This window comes from Dunckerocampus dactyliophorus, chromosome 9, assembly GCF_027744805.1.
Source record: "Dunckerocampus dactyliophorus isolate RoL2022-P2 chromosome 9, RoL_Ddac_1.1, whole genome shotgun sequence".
In the NCBI taxonomy this organism is placed as follows: Eukaryota; Metazoa; Chordata; class Actinopteri; order Syngnathiformes; family Syngnathidae; genus Dunckerocampus; species Dunckerocampus dactyliophorus.
The window spans coordinates 10,565,258-10,578,534 of record NC_072827.1 but is presented as its reverse complement, the minus strand read 5'-3'; the positions used below and the strand labels follow the sequence as shown (position 1 = coordinate 10,578,534).

General features: G+C 39.1%; 1 protein-coding gene across 2 annotated transcripts in view; it reads right to left on the bottom strand.

Moving 5' to 3' along the window:
• cps1 (carbamoyl-phosphate synthase 1, mitochondrial) overlaps window positions 1-13,277 on the bottom strand; it is a 52,059-nt gene that overhangs the window by 4,186 nt on the left and 34,596 nt on the right. For both annotated transcript variants that reach the window (XM_054788094.1, XM_054788093.1), the window contains exons 33-36: window positions 7,555-7,629; window positions 5,629-5,727; window positions 4,847-4,906; window positions 1,599-1,711 (exon numbers count right to left, since the gene is read on the bottom strand). In XM_054788094.1, the coding sequence (XP_054644069.1) occupies window positions 1,599-1,711; window positions 4,847-4,906; window positions 5,629-5,727; window positions 7,555-7,629 (347 nt within the window). The remainder of the gene's footprint in view (window positions 1-1,598; window positions 1,712-4,846; window positions 4,907-5,628; window positions 5,728-7,554; window positions 7,630-13,277) is intronic.

The following is a 13,277-nucleotide window of genomic DNA, read 5'->3' as shown; positions in this document are numbered from 1 at the left end:
CGTAAACGACACATTGTTTTTAATCCATTAAATGGGTGAGTTTAATGAGAGTCCAATGCGCCTCATGGAAGTACACGTGTTGTTTCACTTGTTCTTTAAATGCTTGCTGCCTGCTTTGGCTACCTGGCAGTTTTTTTTTCCTTTTGGAGTATTATTCTTACTCTACTACTTTGAGATTTTCATGCAGAGGTGTTTGACAGAGTGCTGAATTAGGACTACATTCGAAAAGAACATCTGAAGGACAGATGACAAAGACAACACGGGTCATAGTCCTCTCTAAAGTGTCGGCCTCTGTGCCACCTCACACAGCTGATGCCACACACATTTGTGTGTGCGTGTGTTAGTGCGGGTGTGTGTGTGTGTGTGTGTCAATGTGGCATTTTCTAATTCCTGCACAAGCTCATTTCCAAACAGATGGTCTCACTGTAGCATGGCCATAACATCTTTGTAGAGGCATTGCCCTAAAAGTAAAGTAACCTTCAGGGTGCATCAACATTTCTACACAGCTACCAACTATTCAAAACTTTCTCTTTCTTAATTGACAACTGAAGGAACAGGGACAGTTTGCCTTTGGTTTATTACTTATATTAACGCATGCTCATGCTATTTTTTTTAAAATTAAAACTCAATGTTGGCACTTTTTCAATTTGAATAAAGATATAATTTTAAAAAATGTAATCTAATCTAATCATTATAATATAATGTTACAATAAGTCTAGTCAAGGCAGCTTGTTGGTTTCTCACCTAGACAATACTTTTAAAATTAAAACTCCATATTAGCACTTGTAAAATTGTAACTAAAAACATTATACATGTATATATTTATACAGTATATATATATATAAATTAAAGAATAAGAATTATTGTTATTATTAATATTAATTCCTTCCAGACAATGTTTTCATTAAAACTAAATTTTTTAAATTTCTAATTCAAAATAATTCAGATATGTATAAAAATACCAATTTATTCTTATTAGTTAATAATAATAATGATAATATTACTCTAGTCTAGTTGGTTTCCTTCTTGGACTATACAGTATGTATGTATATATATATATATATATATATATATATATATATATATATATATATATATATATATATATATATATATATATATATATATATATATATATACAGGTAAGTATATTTTGGTATGTATATATATGTATATTTCTTCTTAGTATTTAATAATAAGAATAATATTACATATGTAATAATTTAATTATTATTATAATATTATTAGTCTAGGCACCTTTTTGGTATCCCTGCTAGACAGTTTGACTTTGCTATGATGTTGCTGTGGTAGAAGACTTTCCATATTTATCCCCAAATGCAATGAAGTGGACTTCTGAGTCTGCTGCTCCTTCTTTGATCTTGGCAGCATATAACAGAGATAATGAAGGAGGTTTGCCCTCAGATCTCAGCATCATATGCTGATCAGATATCCTAATTTGGAATTTAAAGAAGGTTTACTTATAACTTTAGCACCCCTTTGGGGATGTTTGGCTCCAATTTCTACAGGCAGACCTTGTTTTCCATATTGCTAGTGCTATATAAGTGACTTCAGTGTATAAGAAAAGAATGCTTCCCAACCTCTTGATACTGGGCAAACTGGTTTGTCCTCCCTTGTCAGTGGGCCAGGCTACTGGAGTGGCCGGTACTTCATTTGCAGATAGCCAAGCTGAAGTGGCTTCAGTAGCATAGAGCTGCAAGACAGCAAACAGCAAAATCCCTTTAATAATAAGCTAGATAGGCAACCTGATTTTTTGTGGTTACAGTAAGCAGGGGTGCCCAAACTTTTTCCAGCGAGGACCACAGAGTAAAAAATGAAATGATGCAAGGGCCACTTTGATATTTTGTACTGTAGTTCAAGAAAAAATTGCAGCTCAGCTTTGTGAAAAAGCCCGTTATTAATATAAATGTCTTTCTTTGCTCTTTTTTTCCATTTTTGCTGTTTTTTCAATATTTATATTATATTTATATAATTTTAATATTTCAACTTTCTTCTTAAATCCACCCATCCATCTGCTTTCTATGCCGCTTACCCTCACTAGGGGTCGCGGGTATGCTGGAGCCTATCCCAGCTGACTTCGGGTGAGAGGCGGGGTACACCCTGGACTGGTCGCCAGTCAATCGCAGGGCACATATAGACAAACATTCACACTCACATGTTTTTGGAATGTGGGAGGAAACGGGAGTACATGGGGAGAACATGCAAACTCCACACAGAGATGCCCAACGGAGATTCAAACCCAGATTTTCCCGATCTCCTGACTGTATGGCCAACAGGCTAACCACGTGGCCACCGTCTTCGTAAATGTTCTTTTTTGTGATAGTATGACTGTATTCCCATAATGTTTTGACTTCATTCCCATAATATTATAACTTTTCTCCCAACCAAAAAATCGAAAAATTACAGCCTTATTTTGTTTTGTTGGTTTCTCATAATATTACAACATTTAAAACATTGCATATTCTTTTTCTTTAATATAATTACATCACATTATGTAATTATTGAATATGATGACATTTTTCTTGAGAATTAAGACTTTTTTTGTGTTCAATGTTTTTGTGTTCCGTTTTTTTTCTCTTAATATTTATTCTTGAAAATTACTTTTTTCCATTATTGCTGTTTTTTTTAGTTTTCTTGTTAAATTATATTTCTAGAATGTGTCGTGGGCCAATAAAAAAAACAGTTGCGGGTCCCCAGGGCCACAGTTTGGACACCCCTAGGTTAAAGCAAGTTCAATTCCCCCAAGGTTGTGCAAATCGAAATTCAACCAAATGCAAAAGTCACAGAAACTATACAATAACCAAGACAGTGTATGAACAGTGTAAGAACTGATGTAAAATTTGGCAAAATTTTTAGTTGAAAAGCCCCATCATATAAAAATGTTTTAATATACTGTATATATATATATATATATATATATATATATATATATATATATATATATATATATATATATATATAAACTTGTCTATAGCAGCTACTAGAGGGAGTCTGCAAAAGTGGCCGCTATAGACAGGTGGCCTCTATAGACAGGTTGGCGTCCAGTTTGAATGTTGACCAGTAGAGGAAAAAATAATAATAATAATAATAATAATAATGTTGACCAGTAGAGGGCACTGCAGACTGTGGATAAAAGTTGTACAGCACTACTACTTGTAGGCTTGTTATTATCATGGTTCATGGTTCATGGTTTTAATCCTGAACATGCATGAGTCAAACAGTAGCACATCACATAGTACAATTCACAATTTTGCATGTCCAAAAAGGAGTAGGAAGAAGCAAAGCTTATTTAATCCTACCCCTCATCAGTTTCACATCGGTTGCAATACATTTATTCACCTCTTGTTCTTCCAAGTGTACTTTGTAGGTCTACATGATACAATGTAGTGCAATCATAGCCAAGGTTTTTACTTACTAAAAGGAAGCTAGAGGCTTAATAATAACTGATAGAATATATCCACGACCCACAGAACAAAGCTGTGCTAGTAATGTCTTACGCTTGTTTTTTATATTTTACTTTTTATACGGCAGTGTCATTACAGCTTTAGTTCATCAGGAAGTGACGGGAAGTGACGGTCGGCGTCCCGAGCAGGAGAGCTAGGCTCAGTGCTAGCTGTGAGTTTCGAGAGAGTTGGGAAGTGTGTTTATGTTGGCGTGGATGTAAAGTCCTGCAGTGTTCTCCGCTGTTAATAAAGCCATTAAAGTGCATTGGCGACGTGAGTCTCTCCTTCCCTACAACAAGCGGCATTACAGTATTGACCAGTGCACACCAGGAAATAAACGGTGTCATTTCTTACAGGCATTGGTTGGACAGCTATGTAGTGGGGCTTGTTTAACCTTTGCCTTGTGGGCAAGCAGGAAGGAGAGACGATGCTGAGAGATGCGTGTGTGTTCAATAAATAAAGTTGGCAGAAGAAACAGGAGAAGTTTCCTTCTTTGCTTCGTAGCTGAATAACACTGACAAGTTAACAGACTAGTAGCGAACGGAAAAGAAGACGGCTTTTTTTGTGTCGAATACAGAAGATGAGGACTTTGATGGATTTGTGGATGAGGATTGATGAAAAATAACGTGAGTACATTCTAAAATACTTCATTTAAGTACAACCGAACTCAGTTTTGCTCCCGCTGCCGCATGCATGCTAGCATATGTTTTTTTTTAATTGTAGCGTCGCTGGGAGCACGTCCTGTTCCTAGCCTAATTTGCGGTAATGTTTTGGTGCAAATGCTCTTAAAGTTACATGTTTGACCAGGAAATAGCAAGTTCAAAAGAAGACGGCTTTTTTATGTGGAACAACTGACCGTTTGTGTGGATCTTGTGAATGATTGTGACTGAGCCAGGACTCAGTAATTAAAGTCTACACACGACGGCTTCATTGATTGAAAAACGAAACTTTTTCGTGCATGAAGCTTCTACTTGAGTTGGTAATTTGGCCGCTATATGCAGTCAGATATTGACCAAGGGAGACAAACTGGGTGGCCGCTGGCCGCGTTGGACAGGTGACTGCTATACACAGGGTCTATAACATGTAAATTTGCTGGGGGGGATTTTTCAGTGGCTGCTATAGGCAGGTGGCCGTTCTATAAAGGTGGCCGCTAAGACAGGTTTGACTGTGTATATATATGTATATATATATATATATATGCATATCAGACATTGGCTAATGCCCCAGAATGGATTATGTTCAACCTTAGAGGTTCCACTGCAATAAATCGGGTGGGGATGTAATAAAAAGCTCTATAAACCAGTGGTAAAATCCATGGACTATCTTCAATCGACTGATAAATACATTTGGTCAAGATTAGTGAACTTGGAACTTTTAGTATATACCTTGAAGCCCTCCTCTTTCAGCTTATGAGCAGTAGCCAGGAAATGGGGTTGAAATGAATGCTGGAGGGAAAAAAGCAGAAACACAGACATGCTGAACTTGTTGTGTTCATCCTGTAAAGATGTGACAGCTCAATAACCACCAAAACTAATGTTAGTGTTGACAGATCATTGCCAAATATTACCAAAGAAGGTTCATTAATCATTGATGGTCTTATTTTGCCAAGACCAAAGAACATAACTGTCGACTAAACAGTTTAACCTTCACACCAGAATCTTCCACTAGTGACTACTGTAGACCCAGGAGGTAAATTTGCATTGGTACTGCTGCTGTGTTCTGGATCTGTCAGCCATGTTGGGCTGTATCTGTGACCCCAGGCATTTGCCTTGAAGTGGACCACTTCCCCAAGGGTGCCAATTACACAGCTTTTGTAATGAGTGCTTTGTTAAAGTTGGATTAGCCGAACTCACAGTTTGACAGTCCAGTCGTGACAGCAGGATTTAATTACTCCAACTCGTGTATGTGGTGACATGAAACAGTGCAGAGGCAAGCTTTTTATGACTGTTTTTTTTTGCAACACATTAAACCATTAATTATGATTCTACAGCTGTTTAAAGTAGCTCAGGCTGTCATACGGGATGGTTAAGAGTACCCTGTGTATGAGGGTGTATTTCACAGTACATCACTCATACCGTGGAACTATATACCCAGTTGCGTAACAGTTTAAGGCCACCTGTTTCACAAGTTATCTCGTGTGCAACACAGATACTAGAGGAAGTCTTACCTGAATCCCGATTAGTATTCCCTTCTGTGGAAGCTTAAAGCCTGTAGAAAGCATCGCCTTCAGGAAGGCTGAATAAATGTTTGGTCCAAAACAGGCCACCTACAATCAAAGTCAAGAGAATAGAAATTACACCATCATGAACTCACCAACCAGGCTTATAAATTGAAAAAACATTGTAAAAAAATTTAAAGACACCGTCTTAGTGAACCATCCAAGAATCCAGCCTATGGCTCAGCTGGAAATTGTTTTTATTTTGACATTTATAGATTGAATGTAACATCATTACCTCCCCTCTAATAACCTTGAGTATAACATCATTAACTCCCCTCTAATGCCCTCGATAGGCGGCCCCTGGGCCACATCCTCAGTGCCAAGGCTTTTCATTTGGCCAGCCAAACATCACCCAAATAACATAAACCATGCAGTCTAACTAGAGTCACTCTTCAGGGGTCAACAGTGAGGCATATCCGTCACAATGAAGCAGCAGTAGAAGAGGACCAGAGAAGACCATCGCCTTGAATCACATACAGTATCTATATACAAGTATGTCTGAGGTAAGGCTCCACAATAATTATCGGGCCTATATGAGGAATTATGACGTCATACTGATAAATCCCGATAAAAAAAAAAAACTCTCCAATGAGGCAAGATTACATGTACGGTGGTACATGTTACTGGGCTAAGGTGAGCAAATCAAGCCCTCACCTGACCTCCCTTGTAAACAATCATGGTGTCGACTGTGTGGGACTACTTTACCCTATCAGCCACCTGAAATGCCAGCATCGCTACAACGGTGTTTTGAAAGCTTACGAAGACACCAGCACTGCTAAAGAAGCGGCCACAAAGCTACACTGGACTACCAGCCTTTTACCATCTTTGGTAGGCTTTTGTGGACTAGTAAACTACTTAGAGACACGATTTGTACTTCAGAGCCACCACAATTACCAGCAAAATACAACATGATCGCGACACTGCATACACTGATAGATGGAAATAAGGACATAAACTTCACTACTGATTTATACACATGTGATGTTGGCCCTGTTAGCTTGATAGGTCTGACAGCGCAGTGACTGGATAAGGACTTCAAACTAAACATGTACAGTTTTGTTTGTTTGAAAAAAATTAATGTCAATTTCTTCAAACAGGAGCCTTCTCCATTTTTGTTCTTTCATATTTTGTTTAACAGTTGTGATGTCATATTTAGTTAGGACAAATATACAGCTATTGTTTGTCGACCTTTGAGTTTTTTACTTCCAGGTGTGCATAAATTACAGTTAAATCTTTTTTTTTTAAAGCAATAAATAAGTTATCAGTTATCATATCGTTATCAGTCTTGAGAAGCAGAATGTTAGCGGTAATCAGCATCGGTTTGAAAAAAAATATAGCATGCATTCCTAATCTGAAGTATAATTAGGGTCTCTGCAGGTTTTAACAAGTTAAATTGAAAACTTTTTTAGGAGTATAACGAATACAATACAATACAACTCATTTCACATCCATACCGGCAAAAAAGTACAAAAGGCATGAAGGAATTACCCAGAATTACTTACAAAGATTGTATATGAATTTATTCACAGTTCTTTCACATTGGAATACAAAATGCTTAACTTAAGCTAACATCAGAAACCTAAGTTATAACTAACTAATATTAGTACCATCGTGTAGTTACTGTATGTTATAGTGTCCTCAAAATCAAAACATTTAAAAGCGAAACTGAAGTTTATGCATTTGTTTTAAATAAACGTAATGTTAAGACATTTTATGAGATTTTAAGAGAGTTTTAGACATTTTAAGGCCATAAATTGAAATGATTGGAGTTTAGACGTTTTAAGACCCCGCTGATACTCTGTATAACAGGTAGTTCATCCTGACAACAGACAAAACGGGTGCAAATAAACTTTAGATAAAGGTAAAGGGACATACTTCTCCAGTAGAAGCCATCTCACAGCGAAGTACAGGATCTGCATCCCTCAGGCGGGGCCAAGAGAACATAGGTGCCTGTTGGGGAATGGACAAATCAACTTTTTTCTCTTTTCGTGTTTATTATCGTACATTTTAATGACTGTAAGCCTGTTGCGTTCTTCAAAAATAAACTTCTCAGCGGTCGTGCACAGCAGAGGACCTTTACCAACGCAGCCAAATGTTCAACTGGCATCATGTAAAGTGGTATATAGAGTTGCTGAGTGTAAAAAACGACACACCATCACTAAGGGATTAATCCTGTTTGGCACTGTTGATGTGGTTTCTAGTATGACTGATGAAGAAAGAGCCAGTAAAAGAAAAACTACTGTCAAACAGTACTATTTATTTATGACATGTCAAAAGACATCGAGTAGCAGTCCTTAGTTTATGATATAGAAAAAGATGCCCCCCGTTTTCACAATATTGCAACATTCAGATTTTAAAAACTTGAAAAATGTCTCCATGAACAGCATACAGAGAAACCAAAACCCCTGTGTCTCTATTATAATGGTTAGTGTTGCAATTTTGTAATGGTGTGTCTCTGGCAGCACAAAGCCCAATACACAACAACAGACCTTCCCCATCTCCATATCCCCACTAACCGCCTACGCCTTAGAGACAGAGGAATTGTGAAAGCTCCTCGACAATTTTATCTCCGGGCACCAGCCAAGCTGAAGAAAATAATAAAGTCAAACATTTCCACTCCATATTGTGTCTGACAGTGAACACAGTCGGAGACAGAAGTAACAACTTTTGAACAACAATACAAGTGCCTGGCAAGATGAATATTTTAGCATTTCAAAGATGATAAAAACATTAATATATGAATAAAATGTGCATGGATTCTTCACATTACATGCTAACCACATACAGCACATGCTATGGACACGGGGCGAGACTATGAGATGTACCAGATAACTTCATAATCAAGCTTAGGTCATTGCATTACAGCAGTGGTTCTCAGTTATTTTTTATCATGCCCCCACTGGGGGACAGAAATGTTTTCGCGTCCCCCCGATTTGAAATACTATTGAGAAATTTATAATATCTATTTATTTATCTGTACTGTACAGACTAAACTCAAAACTGAAAACAGAGAATGCAACAAAATGGAGAACAGTGAAGCATACAAGCGTATTCAAGAGTCAAATTGCATGCTGAATACGACAAATTCATTTGGCATTTCATGTTGGCAGGTCTGCACTAATATTGAAAGTCCTCCCTGCCTCTGACGCCCCCCTTACACTGTACACTGTATTATAGCAATGAGTGACAGACAATGAATGACGAGCACTGAATGCCAATGATAATGAATGACAGAAATTCTGACTTGCAGAGTGGACGTATATAACCTTCACAGAACAGGTGGATGTCAGAATTGACAACAGCCAATTACATTCCTGATCAGAATTTTAAGACCAGCTAAAAAATTGCAAGAATTTACATTGTGCGCTATTGGATCTTAAGGCAATTCTAAGTAGAGCTTCAAAATACAAAAACAAGAAATGGGAGTGAGTAAGCAAAATTGAGTAAGCAAAGTATTGAAAGCGAGTATGAAAGTGAAATAGTTTGTTCATCAGTTGATCAAAAGTTTAAGGCCACAGCTGCTAAAAGTCAAAATCTTGGCAAAAATGTGGATTTAATGTCATTTTCTGTCAAGTATTCACACAGTCATGATCTCTTGATGGCAAAGGCAAAAAAACGCTTTCTCTTTGAACACGGTCGGACTGTTGAGCTGCTTAAGCAAGGCCTCTCACGGTGCGCCATTGCTGCTAAGGTTGCACGCAGTAAGACAGGCATTTGAAAATTCTTAAAAAATCCTGAGGGTTATGGAACAAAAAAGTCAAGTGGAAGACCCAAAACAAGGGTTGTCCCCCTACTTGATATCAAAGTTTAGTTATAGTTTGGCCTGTGCATCCTTGCACTAACTACAATCACGGTGCAAACACAAAAAGCTCAGTTTAAATTTTCACAGTTGGATTAAAACAAATCACAGGGTGACAATGTGAAAGCACCCTTAAGCACCCTCAACTGAGTTAGAGAAATCAGAGTATACCGTCAGTAGGAAAGTACTAAGTCCATGCTAAAATTGTGCAATAAAGATAAATTAATGTACTGTATCTCAGATGCCAACATAAGAACCTAAGTGCCATGGTGCCAAGATTTTTTTTCAAAAAGTGAAACGTATGCACTGGAATGCGTCATAAACTCAATAGGGCCATTAATCCCAAGAATTTGAATATACAAGCAAAAATTGGAGACTTGTTAGTAAAAAAAAAAAAAAAAAAACAGCAACATGACATAATGGAAAACATATCAAAAAGAAAAGGAAAGCAAGTCCAACTGTGAATGGAAATGACTTGATGCACAGTAAGGATAATGGGAGTTGAGACACCTAAGGGGAAATTTCAATGATTTCCATTTAAGGTTTCTTTGTCTGTGTAATTTTGGCAGTTTGTGTCCAACAAGGGGGAAGAAATCAAACACACTTGTGTGGGACAATTGAAATGTCTTTGGGAAGAGTCTACATCATACATTCATAGACTACAAGTCAACTCTGGAAGTCTTTAAGCCTGAGGAAATGCGCATTTAGAGCTCTGATTAATATTCCTCACCAGCATGCAGACTAGAAATTGAAAAGTTTAGGTGGCGGTGAAAGTGGGGGATTATACCTGCCTGACTAGCTTCAAACGACAACCATTGTTACAGCAGCTCAGCCGTAATTAAAGAGAGAAATTACTTTGAAAAAATGGCTTTCGAACAGCTGGCGACACATAAACGTTCCCGTATCCAATCTAAGAAGTAAGCCTCCCAGCTGGTCTGAGAAAACCCCTACGACTATCCCCCATTTCCAACCATTCTCAGGTACGGGGAAGAGGCAATAATTGCAGTATTTGTAATGTGATCCAGTGGAAGCAGAACCTGCAAAGGTATCCCAATGAAATACACATTTTGCGCTTTGTAGAACTGACCAATCATAACACAAGATCAATGTTATAACACCTCAAATTGATTTATATATAGTCACATAGCTGGGAAAATAATTATTTTATCTCCTGTTGCTTCATTAAAAAACCTCCTGAGATGAGTGCACCCCTGGTGACCAGTGCCAAGCAACGTCTTGTCAACAAGTGTTTCTCCACCAAGTACTAGTAACACGGAAAATTCAGCAGTAATTTTACAAGAATAAAGTCAATTATTAAGAGAAAAATGTTTTTTTAATTTTTAAGAAAATAGTGTCATAACATTATGAGGGAAAATAACATCATTTTTGGAGAAAGTTGAGAAGTTGTAATATTTAAGCAAAAACCTTTTTTAAAAGTCATAATATTATGAGAAACACAACGAATAAGTTGTAATTTTTAGGGAAAATTAGTGTCACGATATGCGTGGTAGCCTGCGTGACAGCTTGTTTATGCTCCACTTTTATGCCTTAGTTTCGGTTTTGTGCTATTATTTTGTAGTTCTTCTTGTGTTGCCCCGTTCCATGTCTGCCTGCTTTACGTTTCTTGTCTCACGCACCTGCCGCTTATTGCAGTTCTTATTCAGTTTACGTGCATGTTTCTTTTGCGTTTGTGGGATAATTAAGCATTATTACTGCTCTTTTGTGGATTGCTGGCGCTGCCTTGCAGAAATAATTACCGTAAAGCACTGTGTATAAACCGCACTTTTTTTTTTTTTGTGACCAGACGCAGAAATTGACGAGAAGCCCATTTTTAGAATAGCCGTCTGTGGGTCAGACAGTTGCTTTGACTTTAGCGGCCTCTGCTGTACAGTTGCTGAAAATGCTTGTGTATGCAACTAACTTATCTGACGGCTGTCTGTATTTTCACACAGTGAAACAATCTCTATATACACTGAAGCTAACCTAAGCTTCCAATGTGAAATACAATACAACGTTGGAGTTTATTCAAATTCACACTGAAGCAATGCAATAAAATAATAATAGAGAAAAAGAGAAGCAGTGAAAGATAAGATATCAAAACATCTCTGAAAATTGCTAATTTCTTTATTTTATTTTATTATTATTATTATTATTATTATTATTATTATTATTATTATTATTATTATTCTGTGCTTAGCCATAATATTAAAGATCTAGATGCCGAAGTTCAGATTTCTCCTTTATTCTTCTTTTTGAAATTGCTTTAGTACCTTTACGCATGTTGATTTGAGATGAAAGAGTTGGCAAGAATTTATGAACTAAAAATGTTTTTTTCCCCCGCCATGAGCCTGAAAATGGGGGTGTGGTTAATACACGGGTGCAGTTTATACACGGTGCTTTACGGTAATAAATATAAATTTTACCTGCAATCGTGTCTAATCTCTCGCATCCTGGGATTTCCACACAACACCACAATGCCAGGACGTGACAGAATTATCCGACCAAGACATGATGACCTTGCAGCGATGGACTATTGGACCTGGCAGGTTCTGAAGACAATGGAGGAATCTCCGGTCTTGCTTCAAGTGCAAAGCTAAATGTTGGCCCATGTTCCAATTCCCTGCCAAGGCGTTACAAGTTCCCACGGCCCTCCTCATCTCCCGACTTGACCCAGTGCAAAGCCAAAAGGTGGGCTTCCCGCGCCAAGGCACTCCAAGCCCAAGCTGTCCTCCCCGGTTCCCACGTTACCCCCCATGCAACATCTAGAGGTCAGCTCTCCTCCCACTCTCGCATCTCAGATGGTCAAGCCATGCCAAGCCACCTGCAAGTCATGACGCAGGACTCACTGCAGCAAGCCAGAGAGCACAGCCCGCTTCTGCTGTTGCTTCCTCACCTCCACATCAAGCCGAGACGCTTCCTGCTTGAGATGCTTCTTGCTCCCTCACATCCACATCAAGTCGAATCGCTTTCTGCCTCTGCTCCACGGCCGCCCAGGCTGCTCTCCTGCTCACCTGCGTCAGTGGCGCATGACCTGACCCAACTCCTGCCCTTAGACGGCCAAGCAACTGGAGGGGTCCTGCCACCTTTGCCGGACCTGCTGTTCCGGCCACCCCCCGAAGGGGTCTTGGTGGTTCCGCCGGGCTCACCATCCCGGCCGTCTCCCGGATGCATCCTTGCGGCTTCACCCGAGCTGTCATTCCAGCCGACCATTCTGTCCTGCCTCCTTCGCCTCAGTGGAAAATGTTTGGACACCCCTACTAATCTAACAACGGTTGAACCATCTGTATAAAATGTTTTTTTTCACTGTTCACACCTCTGGAGCCAGGCCTGGAGGAGAGGCACAATGGCGAGCATCTGGTGGCCGGGCCTGCACCCATGGGGCCCGGCCAGGCACAGCCCGAAGATTCAAATCTTGTTGCGCCCCGGCTTGTGGCCTGTATGTTGGAGTTTAACCCAGTGAACGAGAGGGTAGTTTCCCTCCACCTTTGTCTTTGTGGGGACAGGTCCTGACTGTTGAATTTCTAGGCGCAGCCAGGACGTTGAGGGGTTCCAGTTTGGTGGATGCAGGATTGAGTCTCTGCTTTTTGCAGATGATGTGGTTTTGCTGGCTTCATCGAGCTATGAACTTCAACTCTCACCGGATTGGTTCGTAGCAGAGTGTGAAGCGGCCGGGATGAGAATCAGCACCTTCAAGTCTGAGTCCATGGTTCTCGCACCAGAAAAGGGTGGCGTACCATCTCTGGGGTGAGATGAGATACTGCCCCAAGTGGAGGAGTTGTTGCACTGGAGTTGTTTCACC